This window comes from Pelecanus crispus, chromosome 6 (genome assembly GCF_030463565.1).
Source record: "Pelecanus crispus isolate bPelCri1 chromosome 6, bPelCri1.pri, whole genome shotgun sequence".
Lineage (NCBI taxonomy): Eukaryota > Metazoa > Chordata > Aves > Pelecaniformes > Pelecanidae > Pelecanus > Pelecanus crispus.
The window spans coordinates 4,828,611-4,854,230 of NC_134648.1; the positions used below are offsets into that span (position 1 = coordinate 4,828,611).

Sequence of the window (25,620 nt, forward strand, 5' to 3'; positions counted from 1 at the left end):
TGCTGTATTTTGGATAAAGCCTACACCTTGCTACTACTTAACAGAAGCTCCACAACCATGGTTCTTGTGACAAAGGGCACCGTACAGACGCACGAAGTAAAAAGCCAGCTCCTGGCATGTTTGCTCCGTCAGCAGCACCGTGCACTAGATTAAATAATCATCCCAAACACATCATGTATCTTTCTGTATTTTGTGTAAAGGTTCTCTCTTACATTTAGTTTACGTAGCTAGATTACACTAGTAGTTAAGTAGCTATCACAAGACAGGAATGTTTCTATAACAAGGCAAGTCCTAAGTAACACGCATCGTAACAGAGCTTCAATCAAATTATTCTTTGACAAAGCGTACAGTGAGGTGAAGCTGGAAAAATCAGAGACTAGCATTCTAGGTATTTTTACTTTTGTTTAATAAATGTACTGAGGTTTAGATTGATCTTGCTCTCTCCAAAGCCAACAGAAATCTCCAGTCAGATGAGAACAAAGTTACATCCTTTTTTAATTTGTCCTGAGTGTTATTATATCCATATCAAACAGATCAGAGTTAAAGACATAGAAAGGGGCGAACTTGCATTCACTTGAATTAGGATCTTTCAGTACCTAACCTGGCAATTAAGCCAAAAAGAGAGACAAAGACAGTTAAGGTAAAAAAAAAAAGGGGGGGGGGGGGGGCGGGGAAGAAAGCCGAGGGGGCTAGAGATACAAAAAATACGTGCTAGTGCAACCTTCCCACAGAGGGGAAGAGGCCCAAGGAGCACTTCATACCATCTCCTCCCCAGAGACAGCAATCACAGCCTGGGATACGATGAGAAAGAGTCAGTCCCAGTGCTAGCACAACGTTCTCCAGGCACCAAGCAATGCCAGAAACACCAGCGATCTGAGTCCCAGACGATTTTATGTTCCACATGATTCAGTAGCATCAATTATTCTACAAAGACTGCAAACAGCTTTTAAATCTCACCGCTTATCTCAGCAGAAACAACACAGTCTTGTACTGATTCTGATATGAACCCTGGTGCAAGAAAGACCGAGCATAAACAGGAGACAAGCTAGGCTCATACAATAAAGATCTTATCTTTTTCAAGACATGACACACCAGTGAAATAAAAATAAAATTGATTAAAGGAACAGTACTAGTTAAAAGGACGGCAAGGAAAGCAAAAGCTTTAGACTCCTGAAGCACGCAGCACAAGCCTAGCGTTCATCACAACTATTTTAGAAGGGCAGAACCTAAGCAACTGCCTTCAGTATAAAACTAAAACAGGGAAATTAACAAGAAATGGTTACTTCACCAATTTCAGTTTCTTTCTTTTTTTTTTTTAAAGAAAAAGAAGAAAACCACCCACATTTTCTATGGAAGCTACCGAGGATACCCAATTTATTCTGCGACTCTTAGTCACAGCGAGTGACACTTAGTCACAAGTGATGAGTAAAGCCCGGCTCCCTTTGGAGGGGCAGGGCCCACCTCAGACCTCGCTGCACTTCTGACACCGAACACACAGGCAACAAAAAGGGAAGGTTCGCCGAAGTGATGCGAGACCCTGAAAACAGAGAACCCGAGGTCTCCAAAGGAGGGGGAGTTCAGAAGTCAGACCTCTAACACGGACTGAGTTAGAGGAAAAAAAACTTGTCAGCACCTTAAGAACAAAAAAAAAAAGGAAAAAAGCACGCCTCGGGCTGAAGCCGCGCACGGTCTGCACCTGAGGTCAGCGGCGGCGGCTCGCTGCGCTCCACCGGCCCGGGCGGCCGCAGCAGGTCCCGCAGAGCCGGCCCAGGCGCGGCGCCGGCGGGGCGAGACCCGCGCCCAGCCCCGGCCCGCCGGCAGCCTGAGGGCTGCGCTCCGGCGGCGCCCGGCCCGCCGCCCCGCTCCCCGCGCCCGGGACGGGGCAAGCCCTGAGGGACGGGCGAGGGCGGCGCCGGCCGCCTCACCGCCCCAGGCGCCGGCTCCCTCAGCGCCGGCCGGCGGGCACGGCCGCCGCCACCGCCCGCCCCGCCGCACTCACCGTCCCCAGCGGCGGCGCGGGCACGGCCGCCGGCCCGCCAGAACCCCCGCCTCGCTCGCCAGCTCCGCGGGGGCAACAGCGGCTCCGCCTCAGCGCCGGCTCCCGCCTCCATCGGCAGCGACCGCCGCGCTCCCTCCGCGCCGCCGCCGCCGCCGGGACGGGCCGGGAGCAGGCGCCGGGGCGGGAGGGCTGCGGCGCCCCGGGCGGCCCCGCCCGCTGCACGTGACCGGCGGCCGGGGGAGGGCGGCACCGGGGCTCCTCCCGCCGCTGCCCGCCCCGTCCCGTCCCCCCGGCCGGCTCTGGTCGCGGCGCTGCCCCCTGACAGAGCTCGGCCTCTGGCGCAAACAGGGCCCCGCCCCCGCCGCCTCAGGAACCGGCGCTTGTGAGCAGCCGGGGGTCGCTGAAAGGCGTGACAGTAAAGTCTCTGGTAAAAAGTGCTGGTTCTTCACCGGAACTTCGAGAGCAGATCCCGGTCGTCCTTCACGCTTTTTAGCAGAGCATCCCCCCCGAGGGGCTGCAGCTTTTTTAGCTGACGGAAGCCGTGAACCCGGCATCCTCGGCCGAGCGTGCCGCCAAGCCCGGCACCGCCTCAGGGGGAGCTGCGGAACGGCTGCGGCCCTGCGGCGCTGGGGCTTAGCATTTACTGAGAAAATAACAGCGAGCTTACAAATTACCGCTTCCTGCGTGCGTTCACGTTCCTAAATAATCGCTTACAGCCCTAGCAGAAGGTATTTAATTTGTACGTAGTCACCGAGGCGTCCCAGAAGCAACTACGAACTTAGCTCACGCTGCTTTAATAGCTGCTTTACTCGGCTCCGCTCCCCCTTTCCTCACAGTCCCCTTCACACACGCTCTCACCGTTCAACTTCATAAAGCTCCAATAGCTCTAATAGGTAGATCTCAGGATAATTTGACAACTATATGCTATTTTCTGCCACATACTGGGAGCCAAGGCAGCATAAACAATAAAGAGGAAAGCGTATCAATCCATCTCTTCGGTATTCCAGCCTGAGGCGTAAAAGCAGGTCCATCTTATACTGTTTAATTAGCAACGGGCTAGTTTTTGCCTTCAGCTGCATGATGGGTCCAAAAAAATCACTGTTTCACACTGACTTCTAAACAAGTCAGCCTTTTTGGTGAACCTAAGATAAAAAGGAAAACTCCAGGACATTAACTTTACCATAATAGTCATCACTCGTAAAAAGTGAACGTCAGCAGCTACACGTTACGGTTACTTCCCATTCTCAATAGACAGCAAAGCACTGGTAAAATGGGAGTTATTGCTGGTAACAGTTGAACTAGAGGCATCAGATGGAGCAGGTACATTGAAAATTTCAGGATCCTAAAAGGAAACTAGGGGTGGGCTTGTACAATCGAATGCTTTACAGAAATCCAAGTAGCGGACAAGGGAAAAGCAATGGATGTCATCTACTTGGATTTCTGTAAAGCGTTCGACACAGTCCCCCACAACATCCTTCTCTCTAAATTGGGGAGATATGGGTTTGATGGGTGGACTGTTCGATGGATAAGGAATTGGCTGGATGGTCACATCCAGAGAGTCGTGGTCAATGGCTCGATGTCCACATGGAGACTGGTGACAAGTGGGGTCCCTCAAGGGGTCCGTACTGGGACCGGTCATATTTAACATCTTCATCAATGACACAGACAGTGGGATTGAGTGCGCCCTCAGCAAGTTTGCAGATGACATCAAGCTGAGTGGTGCGGTTGACACACCAGAAGGACAAGATGTCATCCAGAGGGACCTGGACAAGCTGGAGAGGTGGGCCTGTGTGAACCTCATGAGGTTCAACAAGGCCAAGTGCAAGGTCCTGCACCTGGGACGGGGCAACCCCTGGTATCAATACAGGTTGGGGAAGGAAGAGATTGAGAGCAGCCCTGCAGAGAAGGACTTGGGGGTACTGGTGGATGAAAAGCTGGACATGACCTGACAATGTGCGCTTGCAGCCCAGAAAGCCAACTGTATCCTGGGCTGCATCAAAAGCAGCGTGGCCAGCAGGTCGAGGGAGGTGATTCTGCCCCTCTGCTCTGCTCTGGTGAGACCTCACCTGGAGTACTGCGTCCAGCTCTGGGGCCCTCAGCACAAGAAGGACATGGACCTGCTGGAGCAGGTCCAGAAGAGGGCCACCAAAATGATCCGAGGGCTGGAGCACCTCTCCTACGAGGCCAGGCTGTGAGGGAGTTGGGATTGTTCAGCCTGGAGAGGAGAAGGCTGCGGGGAGACCTTATTGTGGCCTTCCAGTACTTAAAGGGGGCCTACAGGAAGGATGGGGACAATCTTTTTAACAAGGCCTGTTGTGACAGGACAAGGAATAATGGATTTAAACTAAAGAAGAATAGATTTAGACTAGACATTAGAAAGAAATTTTTTACAATGAGGGTGGTGAAACCCTGGAACAGGTTGCCCAGAGAGGCGGTGGAGGCCCCATCCCTGGCAACATCGCAGGCCAGGTTGGACGGGGCTCTGAGCACCCTGATCTGGTTAAAGCTGTCCCTGCTCACTGCAGGGGGTTGGGCTGGGTGAGCTCTAAAGGTCCCTTCCAACCCAAAGCATTCTATGATTCTATGAATCTGTATTCAGCACTAGCAGGTAAGAAATAAAATGCAATTTGCACACATGCAGTAAGTGCCATTGCTAAGAAACATGAGTGTCCTTTTGCTAAGTGTCTGAAATATCCAGGGTAACCACAGTAACAGGGAGCGCATGTAAACATTGTATTATTTTTGCTATTATTTTTTACTTGAACGAAAGTAAATGTTTCCTTCTTTCCTCTTCTGTGATTGTCAAGAAAGAGAATCAGTCACTTCAGGAAGAAAAAAAAGAAGTAAGAAGCCTTCAAATATACAACGGATTCCTGAACTTCTGTTCAAAATTCATCCACTCCCTCTGGCCAGAACAGGAAGTAGAAGTGCCCAAATGATGGTGAAGGAAGGCAAATCTCAGCTGGGGTTTTCCGACAGACAAATGTAAACATCCTGTAAACATCCTTAGTACCAACAACATCCGCTAAGGTAAGCTAGCTATGTATTTAAACAAATACCATACAATAAACCCACAAAGAACAATGCAGCATCTTTAACTCTAAGTGGATCAGCTCTGGCTTTCTGGATTGTGGAAAACAAATGTGGAGAACATGCCCTTTAGCAGACATTTTCCATTAGCACAATGTAGAACCTTTTTAACAAAAGTCTCACTTGGTCTAAGCTCCCCTGACATCACAGTTATAGCATTGTTTGCCCAGAACCTCAAAAATGCATTCCAGTTTCCCCTATTAAAAGCGCACCTTTCAAATCAAATTTAAAAAAAGCAATGGAAATGGCCAAACATTACATGAACGAGCAGAAAAGGGACTCAAGTGAAGGAACAAGCCTATCCTTGTACCTTTTTTATTGTTCCACAGCACTGGACACATTTAAAGTATCAGTGAAGTCATTAAGTTAAAATAACTTTTTGCAAACAGTAGGTGGAAGGTGGGTAACACACTAATTGAGCTCAAAGGAAGCTGGCTTTATACTTTATTCTGCAATATTCACTCCATTTCCAGATGTTTTACACCCAGTGAGTTTGATTCCAACAGTAAAAGGATTATGTGGGCAAGTCCAGCCACTCACTGATGGCATGGTCAGCTCCTGGACAGGCAGCACTGGAGCACATAGGAACAACAACAGTGGCACGGACACCGAACTTGTGTCCTCTCCCTTCAAGATACCATGCACCAGAAGATATTTCTTATTTCAGGTACACCAAGTTACCCTCATGCATCAAAAATGTCAGGAGGGTAAAGACACCATGCCAACTTTATTCAAAACCCTTAAAATACAGCTGAGGATCTTGGAAAGCAATTGTTTAATTAAACAATCCCTGAACATCCTGATGAAGTAGGTATTACTCCTCTCTGAGAAAATTAAGTCAGAGATTTTAAAGTTAATTGTCACAGGTTACACAGCCAGTAGATGCAAAACAAGAAGCTGAACTCTAATTCGGATCCCGCTAATGAGGAGATTACCCATCTGCTTCACGTTGGACATGCTTCCAGCACCTTGCTGAATTAGACCTTATGTGGCCATTCAAAACACTTGGACCAGTCTACATAGCCAATGCTAGATAAATAAGAAACATGTAAAATAAGAACTGAGTCAGTTAGCATTATAAAATTACAAGTTTATTGCAAAGTAAAATGAGTTTTTCCCCTCAACAGCACATGCCAGAACTATTAAAATTTTATACTTGCAGCTGAATGTTACTCAAAAATATATCCAAATTATTAGAACCAAACTTAATATTTGTACGTGTATTCACTTTCACAAAAGACTACCCTGCATTTGTTTATGATTGATGGGCTTATCCAAATCTTTTCAATTAAAGGCAATTAACTCAAGTAGTTGAAGAAAATCCTTAATAAATGATTCCTTAGCCAAACTACGGTTTAAGTATATTGGGAACAAAACAGGGAGTCAATCAAAAAAAAAAGAACTTGATTACAAATACCATTTACAACGGTCATCTCAGCAATTGTTTGCATCACCTCTGCTCATCATCACAGTATATTCCAGTTTTGAACATTCTGCTTAGCAAATTAATTACCACAGTTAAACAAGACAGCAAATCAGTCCACATCTTCCACTAGAGAAACTCCTTCCTTTTTTTCTAGCTCGGATACCTGCAAGTTAAAAGGAAACTGATTCAATAGTAAAAATAAGTTTGCATTTAATGTCCCGTCTTTTCCGACTTCCAGCACGAAACAGTGTAGAGCCCAGATTTATCAGAAACTGACAGCGGGATACGCTTTAGGGGACAACTGAGCTGAACAGGATGTTAGCTGCAGTCAAAAGAGAAGGTCAAACTTCCCACCCACCCCCTTAACCTCCCCCCGGCTGCATGCTCCCATCAGTTCCTAGTTTTTTGTCAGTTTGGTGACTTCATTGGGCTGACCAAGGAATGAGACAAGCACCAAAGCCATCTCAGAAGCCAGGAGAGACAGGAAGGGAGGCAAGACTGCCCCTTTTGGTGACAGCTGTCAGATCAGATCAGGCCGTAACCTGGAACCCTGCCCTTAACAGAGAGCCTGGAATAATTAAAACGAACACAGGAAATGCGTTTCATGCACACACACATGGTTTTATAAAACTGACCCTCACTGCTCTTAAGAAAAGGAATTACCTTATATTAAGCTAAGCTGTTGTTAAGACTAACAATATAAATAGTTTCAAAAAGGACTTGGCAAACTCATGGACGATAGACCAAGAGCACAAACTAAACACAATGTTCTGCACGTTATGTCTAAATCTGGAAAATTCAGTTACGTTCCCGAAATCTATGGGGATATATAGAGAGGGTTGTACTATAAATTCCCTGTTCTTACGTTCTTCCTTCAACATCTCCTACTGGTCGTGAAAGAGATGCACAAAGATACTTAGGTTGATAAATCTTTTGGTTTGACCAAACGCAGCTACTACCTGTAAGCACTGGAAAAAGCAGAAGACAAACGGCAGATTCCTAATCCTTGGGGGTAGGTGTGCCAGCTTTCTTCTGAGCTATGTCACAGTTCCTTCAAGTTATGCCAGCTATTAAAATCCCAATTGATACTTTGGCACCTAGAAATTGTTAAAGTCATGCTCATCCTTTACCTCAGCCGTTAACTCAAAGGCAGAAACTACAGACAGTGCTACTGGAGTTCCTAGGGTTGCTCTAAACCACCAGAAATTTCATCACCCGGGTGGAACCTTTCAGCTAAGTAGAGCTGAATGACATTAAGACTCCAAGGGCAAACCTGGCAATTCCCAGCAAACTCTATGATCTCAACCTCTGCTTACCCCTGTTCCTTCTGCAGCAAATACAGAGGGAATTTTGCACTTAAAAGAGTGGATAGCTAAATTGCTTTGACTACACTACAAACATCCGAAGTAGAAAAGTACTTTCCACAAATCCAACAGATTTCTCTATCATTAGCACTCAAAACCGTTTCCCTTCACAAATGAGCTCAAGCTGTAACATGACTCTTCTACAGGAAAACCTGGCATTACCTAACTAAAGGTGTTTTTTGGCAAAACTATGTCATTTAGAGTTTATGCCATATTTTCACAGTCCTGTTATTATGCCAGAAAAACCTTAAGTGCAGATTAAGTCCCGGGAGCACAATTATCAGTGAGACATTGTCCTACAGAGTGATTCTCTTCAGAATTACAATCATGCTGAATATGCACAATCAGCGGAAACTCTTACAGTATTCCCTTTCTTCTATAGGGCAGATTTGACTCACATTATTGCAAGTCATTATTTTCCAGTCTTGCAAAAAGCTATCCATAACAATGAGTTATCAGTTCAGGTTACCACTGAACTTTACCAGTTCAGATTACTGCTGCCTGCGTAACAGATTCTTCCCCAAACTTGACTCCCAGTTTTCAGGAATAAGTTGCAATGGCCAGTACCCTTGCATAGCACAACTGCTTTTACATACAAATCTAGTTAAAGAGCATAACAATATCCTGGATCATTAAAAAATCTTGATCACATTTACTGTAAGCGTAAAATAATTACATTTTGGTCCAGACCCTACAAAAATACTTTACTCAACTCCCAATGAGGCCAAAAGAACTTTTGTCCTGGACTTCAGTGGGAGAAAGTCTACAACGATGGAAAAAAAACCCAAACCACCATACAGACCTACAAAATGTGCTGCACGTGGTAGCTTTTATCCTAGGTTTCAAGGTAATAAAACATGATTACAGCATGTCTGGCATTTCACAGACGAGGGAATTAATATTTTATTACATATATAAACATATTCTTAAAAGCAACTGAGGTGTAAAATCTCTGGCAGAAAAAACTTCAAGGTGCTAAAATTCTTCAGCCCAGCACTTTTGCCATAAAAAAATACATTAAAATAACATCGAAGGTGTGACTAAAAACTACAGAAAGTTAAGCACGGTTCCGATAGGTGCTCAAGCCCCTCCACACCTCACAGTGCTCAAACTAAGCACTGAACCATTCCTGTTGCTGTATTTGAGCAAACACGTATTTGTGAGTCAACTGACTTGAGGTTCAAAACAGGTGGTGTTGTAGGAGCTGGTGGGAGAAGCATTCACAGCGAATTGCTGCCTCTTACTGGCTTTTCCCACGCAGATGTAGGTCAAGCCTTAATCCCACAATTAAACAGATCCCTTCGGACAGGTCCTGAACTGAAACCGAAACACATAAGCTTGTTCTCTGCATTAGCGCAAGACTTCACGAGCATGGGCACACCTATTAGTTTCTGGCCTCAGTACATACATTCTCTTTTTTTTTTTTTTTCTTCTTCTTCTTGCTTTCCTAGCAATATGACAAGCTGTACTGAACGATGAAAAAAACCCCAGCCTACACTGAAACCAGAGAATTCTTAGCCTCACAGTTATGTGAAAAAAGCAATCAGAGTTATTTCTGTATTAAACTATTATCCTAAATGCTAGCTATCTTTTGCTGAATATTCACTGGAACTGGGCTTGTCCCATTGTGAGGGCTTTAAATATAAAACCATACAAGAAGTAGAGGGCATTTACCTGTTTATCTATACACCTAAATTGCCAGGACCATGAGGTGTTATAAAGGAAGGGCCTCAGGTCAAACCGGTTGTCATCTGGACTGTAGTTTTCAGCGTGGTAGGAAGGAGTAAGGGTGGTCATTTTATGTCTGTTAATGGAATACATCCTGAAGAAATGCTTAACCTTTGATGCCACCTGGTGTACAAAGAATATAGCTTTTAATCAGGTGAAGATTCTTAGTATTTAAAAATTTAGCTGAGAATGTCTTCTAGCTTTACACATCCATTTTCTTCCATTAACATTTACATAAATTATCTACCACTACTAGTATGAATCACTGTGGATGACGCTACCTAAAAGAGGCACTTAAGACTATTTTCAGACACCACCTTGGTCTCTGCACCTATTATTTACCATTTACCAATAAGGAAGTGCCTTGTAAGAGATCGAACAGTAAGCAGAAGCCTCTGCAATTCAGGTGACAACTTGAAACTTTTTCCTTCATGCACAAGAAAGGAAGAACTGCAAAGCAGCAAATCAGCTACCTCTTCAGCGTAGACAGTCTTTCAAAGCAAGAGCCATTTTCTCTCAGAACACATAACCAAAGGCTTCAAGAGTAGTTAGCCACGTATATTTCAGAGACTAATTTTCCCCTGAAGGTATAGTTCTGAAGTGATTGTTTTCAAACTACCCAATTACTGTTCTAACAATTTGCAACACAGACAACAAGCTCTGTTAATTTAAGAGATGCATACCAGTTTTTCCAGTATATTCTGCTACAGCTGTAGAATAATCTCTACACCTAGAATAATTAAACTATCCCTTTCAGTTAAAAGGAACTGTACTTGACCTTCCTCCAAACATATTCTATTTTGGCAAAGCCATTACATGATTTTTTTTTTTTTTTTTTTTACATTACCTCTCTTGGAGTACAGATTTCCTTCCACATATTAATCAGCTTACAGAACATACTGTATGGTCCAGCCTTTGCAATTTTTCTTAATTTGCCATAGATTGAGAGCTCTGCATATGTCATCCCCATATCTGCCTGAAATGACACACACAGAAAGTCACTGAAAATCTTAACTATGCAAATTGTAATTAATAGTTTTATGGAGCAATTACAATAACCCAGTTTAATCAAGGAAACACCAAAATGAAATTGCCAATGATCAAGAAGACAAAGAGATAGTAATACTACGAGCAGAGAAAAAAAAAACCTGGAATCTCTCTGAAATGGGAGATTTGAAATTCTTCCATGAATATATCTGATTCGGCCAGTGAAAACATTTCTTCCCTGAGAAAGATTCATTCATTTTCCCTTCTAGGTAGCTTAAATGTAGTAGTATACATCAGTAAGGTAAGGCCAAATTAAGAAAACCACTAATTCCAATTCAGCAACCCTGAATTTTACAATATCCTGCAGTTAAATACCCAACAGCCCTTAGAGGCAGTTGTTCAGCTTTGCCAGTCCTCTCTTATCCAAGTGGATAGCAAAGAGCAGAGCAGGGGGAGAAGAGGAAGGGCTTTGCCACCAGTCATTTTAGCAGTAGTAAGGCCCTGACTGTCTCTCTTTTGATATTAAGAAACTTTAAAACAAACTGAATTTCAGAACACGCATCCTTCTAAGTGCCCAAAATATAAAATCCTTCAAAAAAAAAAGTTAATTCGCTGTTTTGGAAACTGTTGTCAACAGAGATAAGGCTGGTGTGGGATACTAATGCCTCGTCAGTGGCTTTAAGATTGTTTACAACATGCTTGTCAATAAGCATGGATACATACAGGAGCAAACAATAGTTACTGGACAAAAACCAAATTGGGGGATAAGGCTCACCAGAGCATTTTAAAGTCCCTGCCCATTACCTCGTCAGTTTGAGCCACTTGTCCGTCCACCAGAGGCTCTAACTCCGCAGTGGGTGGAGCTGACATGATACTGTAAGAAAAAGACAAGAAAAAAACCCCATGAATTCCATCCAGTCTCATGACTACTAGTTAACAGTCTGGTTAAGTGGTACTTGCAAGCTGTTCCAGGTTTCAAAAGCAATACTTTATACCAAAAACCATAAAGCATCTGGTTCGAACAGTTCCTTCGGTGGAGTTATCAACACAAATGCTTGCGTACAGTAACTCCTAAGACTGGCGGCGTTTTCAGCACCCAGCCAGTTACACTGTGTAAGCGTACAAAATCATTTAAAAACAGAGAGATGTGCAGAAGACTTTTCTTTATTAGCATTTGCAACATTACTGCAGCTTAGCTCCGTTAGTAGAGAAAAAAAAAACGTGAAGTCCGCAATACGCTGCATACAAATACAGTCACCAAACATCACTGCTTCGCCACTCACCTTCTGAGGGCCGTGAGCTGAAAATTTTCAATGCAATATTGTATGAAGTTCTTCAAATCGGTCTTGCTGATTCCACCAATGGGATTGATATCAGCACTTGAGCAATCGTACTTCGTCAGGTAACCTCGGAGACTGAGCAAGAGAGGAAATTTTATATAGTAATAGTAAAGAATAATGTAACATTACTATAATATATAATAGTTTGTACTATACGGAATATATATGTCATATAAAGACAGGGAGAAACAGACTGCATATTGTTAATGTATTTATACCTAAGGGGCAAACAGGTGTTCAGCTGCAAAAGGGTTATCCCAAAGCCATGAAATTGCCAGGAGGAAGATGGCATTTTAAACACTTACGAAGCACTGCAAAATTGCCCATGCTACGGTAATATATTTGATGAAAACCAATTAAAATACTGTCCTGACCAACTAAAAAAAAATAAACCCCAAAACACCCATAGAATCAGCACACAGTACTCTCCCAGCTTTTGAGGTTATCAATCTCACAATCTTATGGGGATTGCTTTGATCTTCAAATAGTCAGTTCTGATAACAGTACTCCAGATTTTTAAAATCTCTTTCTCAACTCCACAACCTAATTCCTAATACAGTAATTGAAAATGCAACAAACAACAGATTGGAAAGTTCACCTGGTAACTGCACAGCTACTACAAAACAGCTGAAAACAGCTGAGGAATGAACAGCATTCTATTGGAAAACTATGACAATACTTTGGCTAAACTTCTGCAAAATACACAATTTTCCATTCAGGCTGATTCAACTATTTTCATTAATTTCACTGTTATCAGCGTATCCTTAGCTTGTTAGTTCTTCTGAGCAATAATCTACACCAGGATTTGGTAGAGTTGCAAGGAAAAGTAGTGGCCTGTTCCCAATTTACCTGGTTTTAGATTTCTAAGTTTCAACCAACCTTTCATCCACATTGGCTGATCCTAGCACCAGAAGCCCCCCTGGCTTCCCCCGAGTCCAAAGTGTCAGCTGAGCAAACAGATAGGCAAGGACCATTCTTAACCTAGCCTGCAAAGCAAAATGAAAAATAAAGCAAATTTACAAAGCAGAATAATTTCTCCCCCATCATTTTTATTAACTGATTCCCTAAACAAACCCATAAAGAACAAAATGGGAGAGGGGTAAAATGTTAATGCAAGAAGCATGGTCTTCTGGAGGAGATGCCAAACACATGTAGGTATCCACTACTGCCACAGACTTACATGACTGTGCAAGTTTATTCTACTCTGAATTGCAGAATGGGGAGTAATTGCCATTTCCTACCTCCTACAAACACTAATAAGGATGCCTGAGGAATGAAGTATGCAGATAAGCCATCTGTCTAACACACCCTTTTATGGAGTATTAGACTAAAGGGATTTACTTACATAAAATTTGTAAAAAGTTCTCTTTGCTTCTGTCCCCATTCCTAACTCTAATTTTTCTAAGGATGGTAATAACACCAAACAGACCTGAGATTCAACCTCCAGCTCTAGTCACAATTGTGTGTGATGTTGTGCAAATCACCACACTCCTCTGTGACTAAAGCCTTTCCCATTGCCAAAAAGTTGATAAAGGACTCAATGTTTGCTTCCAGAGGAGACAGCTGGAGTTTTCCAGTAATAACAGGGGAAGAAAGATCAAGTCCTCTGCTAACAAAAACTATCAAACATGATAATCAACATTTAGCCAGAATTAAAACAGAGTGGCTTGTTAGGTTGGAAGCTTTTAGGAATAGGCCAAGAAGAAAGCTATCAAGACAACAAAAGGTACAACTGGAGCCAGGGACTAGAAGTCACTAGGCAGCTACGTTTTCTGTGATTCTATACAATATGTACCAGTCTGTTCTGACATAATGAAATGCATAACTGGAAATGTGTATTTGAGCTGCATTTTATAAGCCTATTGAAGATTAAATACCTTCTGATGCAAAAAAAAAAAAAATCCTCTTCTACCTTCTAAAACTGAAGACATCTAGAAATTGGAATGGGTAAGCTTGACATCTCACACAGAGCCTTTTAAGGGCTGCTAAGATTCACCACAGGAAAGTCTAGTATACATTGGCACTATTTTTGCGTCTTGACCTGCCACAATCCTACTGGACTCAGACCTGTCTATTAGAATACTTTGTTGCTTATTTTCCTGACGTGGCAATTTTCTGTTGGGATGCTTTTCTAAACACCAATGCTGTTGATGAGATACAGGCAGGTACTATTTCCTCCTGACCAGGTTTTAAAAGTCACAAGCAGTTATTATCTTGGTCTTCTCCTGAGTTATGTGGGACTGTAGATTTCTGCTACAGACAAACATTTATTGGAAGACCAGAAATCTTCAGGGACACACCACCACAAGTTCAGGTTTTCACAGCAATGCAAATGAAGGGCCCCCTTGCTACTTTACCATTTTGTACTCTTTTGAGAAAAAAAAAAAAAAAAGGGTCTGACCTGATTCAGCCTACATGAAACACACCTGCACATTCTGGAGTGCCAGGTTTTCTCTGTTGCTCCCTCCGTAGACAGAAAAACGGGGAGTTCGACCTGTCACCATGCTGAAAATTCCCACTATAGCTTTCACAGCCGCATCTATGTTCAGATTGATGTGGTAGCTGAGAAGAATTCAAGCAGAAGTGACTCAACTCGCACAATCTGACTATATAAAACAGCATTAAAAAAAGCAAAAAACCCACCCATAAAATGATGTCTTAAGGCTGCTACCATCTCAGATCTCGTATGAAGAATAACACTTTCCAGAGTCTGTTTCCAAATTTCCATGTCCTTCAACAAATGCTGCTAAGTTTGCCTCACATTTACAGACTTAAATAACAATGTCTGTAATACTCCTACTTAACACACCTACTATTCCTCTCCCATTTTTTCCTACTTTAGAGTTTGAAAGCTTTAGATGAAAGTCTTTGCCAGAACACGATTTTTTTCCTAGCACTTCTCAATTTGTACCTGCCTATTTGCTCAGCCAGAAGTTTAGCCCTGTTGCAAGTATCCTGGGAGGAGTTCTCACTAGCCATGTAGCAAGTGGTAAAGATACGCTTGCAAAATTCTCGAGGATCCTCAGGGCAATAGGTCTCATCATTCACAATCTTGCGCACATCAGCCAGCACATCTGCATCTGAGGACAAAGCAAAAGAAACAGAACAACAGTGAAAATTGTTGTGCTCCTGCTACCCAGGATATGGAAGTATCTTCTATGTTCCTTGTATTCCAGTTAAGCTTTACACTGCTCATCACAAATAAGATTACTCTATCATCACCCAAACATATTTTCATGTATCAAATAAAAGAATTACTGATTTTGTTCCTAATTTTGAACATGGAAATATTAAATCCTGCTGTTCTGCGCCTTAAAGAAACTTCATAGAAAATATAATCCAATATGCACAAAGGCTTAGCTAAATGCATATGTCTACTTAAAGCCAGTTTAAGACTTTGAACCATGCCTAACCATGTTTTGTAGTGCTGAATTTAATAGGAGAAAATTCTCATGATAAACTGAAATCACAAAACTCCGTCAGCCAACATTCTGAACAATAGTTTAGACAGAAACTAGTCTGAGTTGCACATCCAATTCTTAAACCCCAAATGAAAACTATTAGGCCAATTCAAAGAACCTGGAATCTGGACACACGTTTTTGCTGGAATTTCTGAAGAGATACAAGGGATTCCATTAGAACAACTGGGCAAGAGTCTACCATTAATGACCTCTTGCATCTATTGCACCCAGCTAATATTAACTTGTCTGTAACCATTAGTAAGCATGGCTAGCCAGACGTGCATATCTACTTACTTCCATTCTTGACTGCCAGGCAAACCTGGTGACACATAGAGTATACTATGCAAGCTGTGGCAGAGCTGTCAATTCCACCACTGAGAGGTAGGAGAAATCCTGCCTTGAAAATAGAGCAAGGAAGACATTCCAAAGAGCAAAGTTAGAAAAATATGTATTGTACCATTCAGAAACACACTCTTGTAAAAGAATTGCATGTGAATTGTTCAAGTCTGCTTATATTCTGTTGCGGAAAAGCAAACAAACAAACCAGACCTAGTAAACCCTCTTACACTCTTATTGACTGGATAATCAAACAAGGAGCCAGTGTAAAACCTTTGGCTAGAAAAACTTCCAGCATGTCTTTACCCTCTAAGTAAGACAGAGGAGCTAATAAAAAGGATTACTTTTTTCATGTGTATTTCACTGTTGAACTGAATTACTAGCTCATGTCACTTGGCTTATTTTAAACATCTCCCTCATACCATTAAAATATTTTCCTTACTGAAAAAACAGTGTTTCAAAGAAAAAGAAATCCCCTTTTTTAGGTAAGCTTGACTGTTGCTTTCAAAGAAAGCATGACTACTAAGGAAAAAGTCTGAACAGCACACTGAAGTCACACTTTGCATATGGGTTTTAAGTCTGAATGAGCTACCAGTGAAAAACTCAAACCTTGCACCTTGGACTAACATCACTTTACATTTACAGCAGCACAGGATGGCAATCCGTACTGTCCCTATGGCAAAGAAGACGACGTGTATACCAAGGCAAAGAACAAAAGCAGTTGTTCTTACCTGTTTGCTGCGCCTTAAATAGTCCCAAAGCCAACATGCAGGACCAAGGCTGAAATTACAGAATACGGTCATTCTAACAGGCTAATGGAATAAGACATAAGCAAGTCAACATATTTACCATGCTCTTCCAATGAGATACTTTCTTTACTTAAATATAAATAAGATCTTATGTTTATCTCTTATTTTGATGAAAAAAAAAAAAAAAAATTCAAGCAACAGATTCAGTATGTCCTTACCTGATCTCCTCTTCAGGACTATGATGTCTCCACTGGATTGGCATACATGTAGGTACGGCTACATCGTCAGAACATGACAGAGCAAAATTCACTTTTACCCTGGGATAAGGATTCACTTTACTTGCCTAAGCAATAGGACAGAACAATTGGGAAGACATCAATTTTAATATAGCATATACCTAGAAAACATCAGATCTCCAGAATACTGTGAAAATCAAGACATGCAAATACTTTTTAACTTCAATAGCTACTCAAACTTGGCAGAGTTTACAAACATAACTTCTGTAAATTATTCTTACCGCTAAGTTACGAGATGAAATCTCTGCTCTGTAACTTCGAACATCTTCCAAGTCCAGAGTGGCAACCAGCACCTCCTGTGGAAAGGCTTTCAACATTAGATTGATTCTACACGAACAGATAAAAACTGTTTGACAGGCCTGAACTACAAAAAATGTCAAGGAAGAAGAATGCATGCAACTTTTTTCAAGACAGATTTTTATGCTCACTTCACAAGTCATTTCTGACTCAGTAGAATTACTTACATTACAAAGCGAACACAACTGACTCGCTTCACTGAGTACACCAGGACACTCATAAACCACAACAAATTTATAGCGCTTGTCAGATGGCTGAACAATAGGTTCACCATCAGTTGTGGCAAAGGACAGGAGGAAAAGGCAAGGAGCATACTGGGGAAAGAGATGAATTTGGCACATAATGTGAGGAAACCTACAGCTTTGATGACAAAACTACTGAGAAAGGGCTTTTTGAAATAAAGCTCAACCTATCAAACCTTTTGTCTACCAAACAGGGTCGTAATTAGAACACTGCAATCTTTGTCCTTTTTTCCTTAGATAAGGGAATACAAATTAACAGGGTCTGTCCTAAACATGGTGATTGCATATGCTAACATTTTCATGAAGTTCCTCCACTGTGACAGCTCTTCCTCGCTCGCAAAAGCAGGAGAGCTACTGTAGATCAGGTCTGTGCAATTTAACTAGGAAAAACCTTGGATCTAGTTGAACAGCATAGTAAAAATGTATCTTTTTAGTCTAGAGACATGGGCCTAGTATCTGGAACGTCTAGAAAGTGCTCAGCATAAATGAAGCCGTACTAATTTCAGCTGTAACTAGCAGCTATAGATTGAATATATTACCACATCATCGAGTGAAAACTGGGATCCTTGTGCAACTGTTTCTCCATTCATCGAAATCATGGCACAGCCATCATAATATAGACGATCACCGTCACAGCCCTTCTGGTTAGCTAAAATATATATTCCACCATTCTGGGAGGAAAACAAACACACAGACAAAAAATGCTTTTCAGAATATAGCACCTGACAGAATGTTAAAAGACAAAATGTTATTTCTCTGTTCCTGTCCTTCTTATAATCTCCCTTTCTCTTTACATTGTGAATAGTTTGCAGCTGGGACTCTCTCGTCATTTGAAAAAGTACTTTGCATGTGATACACACAGTAGAAACAAGTAATTACATAAGTAAGTGTAGTAAATGAGCTCTATCCCTTTCACAATGTTGGAAGACGGGAGTCTTCCGTTATTAGCAAGAGTCATTCCCTTAGCCCAAATAGAGAGGGCTGCTCCTCTAGATTGAAATTCTAAGTTCAAATAGAGATTGAGAAAAGCAGGAAGATGACGACGGAAGCCATGTTTAGATATCTGAGGACAGAGCATATACTGTTAAACATAACCAAAGCATGTTAAATTACAATGACAAAGCAGCTGTACAAATGGAACATTTTTCACCGCGTAATGTACGTTCGTTACTTTCTATTTGTCCTCACCACTGTTAGACAGGATTACAGTCTAATAACTAAATGTCTTCTCTTCTTTAAAATAAGCAGAGCTTTCCAAGTAGAAAAATATACCTTAAGTAAGACGACAACAGGGGAAAATAATAGTCTGACTTTAAACACTGATTTCTATCTCCCCTTCCTGATATCATTACAGATATTTCTCCAATTCAATGTTGCTATGTGAATGAAAATTGAGAAAGAAACTGTCATTTTAAGGAAATGAAAGAGGCTTTTGGATGGTTTTATACACGCCAGGAAAATAACCCCCTCTGTTGACTGAATTACAAGCTGGCAATGAGCTGTCAATTCAGTACATAATGCATATGGAGGGAGGCTGTTCAGGCACAGACAGCTAAGGGAAGCAACCACAGCCACTGGCTGTTTGCCCTTTATGCAGAATATGCATCCAAAAACACCCTTTCAAGCTGGTTATTCTCTGTATGCAGTGGATTCAACATTTCATACTTCGAATTACTAGAAGTCAGTTACTCTGAATAACTATTTCCTATCCATTATACGAGTGCAGTATTTTTATTCTTCAGTGTTTAATGGAATTAAGATCAAGGCCATCAAATACATTTTTGGAGCGTAAGTCTTCAGAGCTGGGAGTTACCAAACTGTTTTAAGGTATTCTGACTCTTCTCCACAGATGTGCGTGAAACATAGGTTATACAGTTGGCATGCCAGTGCAGAACTATGTGCTCCCACCAAAGTTTCTTCTGAGAGTTCCCCCCGTGCACACAGATGTAGGTTTGTATCTCCCCGATTCCCATGCAAGTACAAATGGCCTCTCTCCCCATCCGCTGCTCCACAGACCAGACAGAGCTGACCTGCAATCAAACAGCCTCTGGCATTTGGGGTCACAGAGCTGGAAACAAGCTACGGGGCTTCACATTAGAGCATGATAGAGAGCAGGGCACCCCAAAGAACTAGAGTCCCCCAGCCAGAGAGCTCTTCCCCTATAGCTGATTCAACCAGGGAAGATAATTACAGGTAAGAAAACAAGAAACTAACCACAAGGACTGTCAAGGCCCCCATGCTTATATAGGAAGAAAATGCTATGGCCTGTCACAGGAGAGGAGACTGTTCTGAAAAAAAAATGAGGTGCATAACCAAAAAATTAATTTTTCTTTTTTTTAAGGCATATACCTTTGCCGTGGCAGAATTCACCAAATCCACGCGGGTGTGAGCCTTCCGCAGCACATGGTGACTCCCTGAAGAGTTAGTGAAAATTTCCACACCATCAAGTCCCATTTCAATATGAGGGCTGTCAAAAGCAAAAGGTGGGTGGGCGGGGCAGGGAAGATCAGCTGGCAATACTATGCTGGGAATACTGCAGGTATCATTTAAAACCACTGACAAATAAACATCTATGTCATTGCCAGTTTTCTGCACGTCTTAGCTTCAACAAGGATAGGACTCTCAAAACCATCTGTTTTTCTTGCATTGCCTGACTCTTCTGTCAAAGACCAGTAGTGGTTGCAGAGGGCAGAAGGGCTTTTGCTCATTCGGTTCTAAATGAAATGCCCTCTACTTTACTCTATAGAGGCCTGGGTCTCAAAGAAAGAGAGAATAAGGCAATCTTGGTCCGAAAGGGCAACATTGAGATACTCTTGCAATGTCAGCGGTCCCATTTTCCTTCTCTCTTGGTAAATCCAAAAGCATAAGCAAACAGAACCACGAGAAGGAGACAACTTTTACTGCTTTTTTCTTTTTCCAATGTCAAAAGAAATAAATACTAAAAAAATCACATCTTTGCCTGTAACATACCACACCTTCTGCAGTGACAAGAAAATGAATGTCTGTAAGTGGGAGATTTGGAAAAACATTGGGTACATTTTATTTTGTGTTAACTACAACAGCTTTCATGCAATCATATCTCCACCCCCACCTCGCATCAGGCCTTTGTGTATGGGATCTTCTTTGTGGTTGGGAAGAGCTTTCAATTGTGTCAGGAACTAAAATAATAACAACAGGAAATATTACTTAAGGGAATTAGGCTTTGCTTTCCCTTAGTGACCTGTTGTTTCCTTCTGCATTGTCTTTATGCATTGTGTGATGCTGGTTAAAAAATAAAGCAGAAGGATTAAGCTAACAGCTAAATAGAAAAAAAATAAGTGATACATCTCAGAGTGATGTTGCCTAGAAGCCTATGCTCTAGCTTGTCAAACATAAGGGAGCTCAGTCTGTCTGTTAAGTGGAATGCTTTGGAGGAGTTGGTCAAAGCCGAAGATAAAAAGAATAGAGACCTACTAGAACTCTCAGATTTTTGAGGCTAGGCACAGTAAGTGGGAATAATACGGGATTATAATTGCTAGGCAAAACTGTTACTACAAATTGATAAAAAAAATAACTGTCACTTTGACTCTGGATCAAGTTACAGAGATGGATCCAGAGAGCCCATTTCAATCTCAGGTTAACTAAAAGCTGAACAACATCTGGAATGGGAGCACTATCGTTACCTGTCGTTCATTTCCTCAGGTCACCTTTTTCATTCTGCTTCTTTTCTGTATTTCTCTCCTACCTTCTATTTCAAATGAATTTAGCTTAAGTACCTAAAGCTTCTTTTGCCATCCTGCATGTAGCCTAGTGAAATCTTTCCCGTGATGTATTTATTGCTCCTAATTATATTCTAGCTTACTGGCACTTTCTGAAAGATATACTACCTGGAAGAATAATAAGCAGATTTTTTTCAAACATTTATTTCAGGCAGGTCCAGGGTATATTTTAGTTTACTTTTCATTTCTTCTTCTCCTTTACCTGTTTGGTGCCCAGAGTTCTTCGCAGATTTCTGCCCCTAGGCAGGTATCTTTGGTTGCTAGCACTGCATCCCCAAAAGGAACAGTTTCCTGAGAAGAAACAAGAACATCCTTAAACACGTGTAACAGAAGAATCTATCCCATTCAAAAAGTTAACTACAAATCTAAGAAAAATATAAAATTGAATACTCATTTCTGTGAAATGAATGACACAGTATCAATCACATTACACCTTCCTTCATTTTATACAAAGTTTAAGTAAAAAAAAAAAAAGTCTAAACTGCAAATCTCTGGATTGTACAAATCTCTGGATTGTACTGAAATTTTGTGTTGAAATTTCAGTAGTATTCAGATCCAGTGCTTTGCTCCAGGACAGGACAACTGCTTTTGAATTAAACAATCTACGAAACAGAGACTGTCTTTTGCTAGGAATCACGTCCATGCTTTAGTGGGAAACAACCTAAGTTGTAGACCCTTCTTAATCAAGAAGGTTAAATTTTATTTTTTTACCTCATTTTTACTCATTTCTAGTCTCAAGCACAGATAAACTCAGTACCAGAACTGTGCAAAATAAGACAATCTCAAAGTCCTGTATAACAACTGAGGCAAATTTAAAATTTACTTGTTTTGCTGCCAAATACTAACATAAACAAGGTTAAATTATGCCCTCATTTAATGTAACTGAGAACTATCACTGAAACCTATGAATTTGCAACATGACTGACAGCAGAATTTGGTGTAATACAGCTTTATGCCACAAATTCTATTCATTTAAATTGCTGAGTCTGGAAGATGCTAAAGGTAAAAAGAAAAGACAAAATTCCTTTACAGACTTACCTGTCCAGTCACTTCCTGAATTATCCTGGGTAGAAAATACTCCTCCACATGCCTAAAGCAGGTTTATAGGTTGTGAATACATCGTTATGTAAATCACAGCATAAAAACTGATTCTGAATTCCCCATTCTGTCACCTTCTAACATTGATTAAAGAAATTGCACTTCAGTTGTACAGGGCTGTGTATGTTCAAAAAAAAAAGGACCTTCATACTTTCTGTGAAATTAATCAGAAACGTTAAGATTATAAGCTAGCAGCATCCCACTTCGCTTCAGAAACACATGGTAAACAATGCTCCATCCTAGCTATAAACTAGACCTCACAAAGAGCACACCATGCAACTCAAATATCAAACAAAAGTTTCTCTTTTTGCAGTGTTACTACATAAGTAACTGAGAACTCATCTGGAATTGACTGGGGTTAAGAGGACAGATGCTCAGGAGCTCTCTCAGAAGTACTTTACTGAGACCATCGAGTTGGAACCATCCTCTGACTACAGGATGAGTGCACGGCATCAGAGGTGAGCATCAAGCGCATTTTGCAGCATCATACGGTATGTAGCTTTCATCCTCTGCAGTCACTAAAATTCTGACAGAGCTCATCCATTTCACATTGTTTTCCAGTTTAACATTGAACAGGATGCAGCAAAAGAGCAGATAAACACAGGCTCTTCCAATCCTGAACTGCATATAGTTAGAAAGCAGACACAAGGCAAACAGCACTACTGCACTGCTTGCAGGATCGTTCAGCCACACTTTTCCTTCCAGCTCAGCAATTCAGAGTCTGATTGTACTTAGTAAGGTTTCTAACCAAGCTTCAATTACATAGCTTAGCTGACTCTGTCTTGCTGCTCACCCGGTAGCAGGATTGATGGATTGCTGTAGAGATTTCAACCCTTCTGACGTGGCTGCAAACGGCAAGCTGTGTTTTTAAACACAATTTTAACAGTAGCCAGCCTACCTTGGTTTGTTCCACGGGGTAAACCATCTAAGTTCTCTGTAGTTTCCTGCATTTGCCAATGATATTTTTGGTCTGATCAGAAGAATTTTCCTTAAAACATAAAAAAAACCAGAACAGGCAAGTTAAGACCTGATATACAGCCAAACAAGACTAAATAAGAACACTGATTAATACCAACTCTTTTTTTCTATTACGATGTACATTAAACAACTACTACATACAATAATTGTTAAAGTTTCTGTTTGCAGACTTAAGGGTTTTTTTCTGGAGTCTTTCAGAAAGCAGCGGAAATTTAGTTTCTACAAATTCAGAAAGGAAAGAGGGACAATGGAGAACACTGGTTGTCTCTCTAAAGTTTAGTAGATAGGAAGACAACTCCACCGCTCTACATAGCACAGAAGAATCTTTCTTGAAGGCCAAACAGGTCTCTGAAAGGACACACTAATGCACTGTCTGACAAAACGCATGAAGAACTACTCACTTATTTAAAAAGATCACTCGACAATTGTAGCGAACATTTCTGTGCAGAACAGGCCTGTGAAAATAAGATGTAGAGTTACCAGTGGCTGAGCTCATTAGATGAAATAAAAAAAGCTACAGAATCTACGTCAGTACACAAAAACTCTTTTTAAGACAACACTTCTACACTGCATCCCTAAAGGGAATGAAACAAAACAATATATCAAGTTTTAGCTTCTGATTTTTCAATTCAAATCATTGTTTGCAAAAATCAGAGTTACTGACCAGTCTGTCAGTCTCAGACGTTATCAACTACTGCCGGATCACTGGCATGCCTGAGAAACACAAGCAGGCCAGAAGAATCCTCCTGGCTGGGCTAACTCATTTAATCAAACCTGACTCCCTAAGATACTACCAGGCTAGTTCAAAATAAAGCTAGCTTTACACATTTATATCAGTACCAAAACAAGCAGGAGTATACATGGTCATTTTACAGTTACAATTTATCACTGTCAGCACGTGACCTACAACGGTGTCAGTGATTTTGACATACACGTATGTTGCTTATAAGGATGTCCACCCATCAAAGCAAGTTACATTAGCCCTGACATCCCCGAAAGAATCAATTTATAAAGCCCTTTGTGTTACTTATCATACAAAGTCTTACGCAAAAGGTTACCCGTGGCAATAGGGCCCAGCCATTACGGTTCCCAATAAATAACTGTAATTATCCTATTTCTCTCCTGAAGGGCTCAACCACCAGAAATCTTTGAAAGGATTATCTTTCAGAAAGCGTTTCGCATGTTGCAGTCGTAGTCATGGTCATTAAAAGGGAAGACAGAGCATTCCTAAGATGTGTTTGAAAGTTGGGTGCAGAGCGCTCACCACCCGGGAACACAGCAGAGGCAGCATTCCTAAAGACCTACCCCTTAATCACAGGCACACAAAAAAACTTACATTCCCACATCGCAGATAATATCTTGAGCAGCTGGAGACTCCAGAAGCTTTGCCAGAACTTGAAACGAATGCAGGAGTGTGTCAGACTCATAATAGTGATCCGAGCAGCCGTAACCACTGCATATGAAGACAGCAGAAATAGAATTATTCAGCCAAATCAGCACCAGAAGTGCTGCAGGGAAGGCGCGGCTCATGCACACAGGCGCCCTGCGCAGAGCACGCGGAACCAGCGCGGCCCCCGCCGCCCCCGCCAGCGCTCCCCCTCCGCGGCGCGGGGGGATATTCCTGCCCGGAGCCGCGGCCTGGGCCTCGGCGGGACGCAAAGCGCCGCGGTTTCCGCGCAGGAAGACTCTCTGAAACAGGTCAAAACTGTCGGCGCCGGCCCCGTTTCCAAGAGAAGAGAACCGGGGTTGTGCCTGCGAGCACGGCGCTCCCCTCGGCACCGAGCGCCGCGGGCCGCATCTCCTCAGGGCCGCATCTCCTCAGGGCCGCATCTCCTCAGGGCCGCATCTCCTCAGGGCCGCATCTCCTCAGGGCCGCATCTCCTCAGGGCCGCTTCTGCAGTCACCAGCCGGGAACGCAGCGAACCCACAACCAGCGCAGCCCTTACCAGATTTCCAGCTCTGGGCCAAGGCGGTACCGGGCTCCCCGGCTCTTTGCGACGCCGATACCTGGAAGAGGGCCGGGTTAAAGGCCAGCTGCCCGCCCGGGCCCGGCCCAGGCGCCCCCGGCCGCGGGGCTCCCCCGCCGCCGCCCGCGGCCCCGCCGCCCGGGCCGAGTGCGGAGAAGGGCGCGGGAGGCCCCGCCGCCCCACTCACTTCTGAGAATCCTCTCCAGGTTGCCCTCAAAATCCAGAGCCCACTGGTTGAGGGCGCAGGTGGCCACGCTCACCGCCCTGCCCATGGCGGCCCCGCCGCTTCCGGGGCGCGGCGGCCCGTTCCGCCCGGCGCCGAGGGCCTCGCTCCGCCCGCCGCGGCTCGCTGCCTCCCGCCCGCTGAGAGCCGCTGCCGAGCCCCCGGTGCGGCTCCGCCGGTGGGGCCTTGCTGCTGCACCCCTTCCCCGCCGGCTGCGGCTGGGCGCCCCCAGGGCCCGGAATAGCGGGAATGCCGCCTTAGCCCTTCGCTAACGGGAGCGG

The 25,620-nt window shown here is 42.8% G+C and overlaps 1 protein-coding gene across 3 annotated transcripts in view; it reads right to left on the reverse strand.

The window, feature by feature from the left end:
• LOC104028518 (glutamine-dependent NAD(+) synthetase) overlaps positions 1-25,388 on the reverse strand; it is a 57,881-nt gene extending 32,493 nt beyond the window's left edge. Inside the window, exons 1-21 of one of the 3 annotated variants that reach the window (XM_075711778.1) lie at positions 25,304-25,388; positions 25,096-25,156; positions 24,486-24,602; positions 23,551-23,604; positions 23,070-23,159; positions 22,112-22,163; positions 21,276-21,364; positions 19,665-19,782; positions 17,855-17,986; positions 16,998-17,072; positions 16,699-16,823; positions 16,463-16,511; positions 15,690-15,792; positions 14,846-15,014; positions 14,361-14,496; positions 12,814-12,920; positions 11,878-12,009; positions 11,399-11,468; positions 10,455-10,583; positions 9,554-9,730; positions 6,182-6,678 (exon numbers count right to left, since the gene is read on the reverse strand). In XM_075711778.1, the coding sequence (XP_075567893.1) occupies positions 6,625-6,678; positions 9,554-9,730; positions 10,455-10,583; positions 11,399-11,468; positions 11,878-12,009; positions 12,814-12,920; positions 14,361-14,496; positions 14,846-15,014; positions 15,690-15,792; positions 16,463-16,511; positions 16,699-16,823; positions 16,998-17,072; positions 17,855-17,986; positions 19,665-19,782; positions 21,276-21,364; positions 22,112-22,163; positions 23,070-23,159; positions 23,551-23,604; positions 24,486-24,602; positions 25,096-25,156; positions 25,304-25,388 (2,124 nt within the window). In that variant the 3' untranslated portion in view covers positions 6,182-6,624. Of the gene's footprint in view, positions 1-761; positions 774-6,181; positions 6,679-9,553; positions 9,731-10,454; positions 10,584-11,398; positions 11,469-11,877; positions 12,010-12,813; positions 12,921-14,360; positions 14,497-14,845; positions 15,015-15,689; positions 15,793-16,462; positions 16,512-16,698; positions 16,824-16,997; positions 17,073-17,854; positions 17,987-19,664; positions 19,783-21,275; positions 21,365-22,111; positions 22,164-23,069; positions 23,160-23,550; positions 23,605-24,485; positions 24,603-25,095; positions 25,157-25,303 lie in introns of those variants that run through there. The other 2 variants (XM_075711779.1, XM_009482062.2) reach the window with 2 other exon arrangements.
• Between the last annotated feature and the right edge of the window lie 232 nt (positions 25,389-25,620).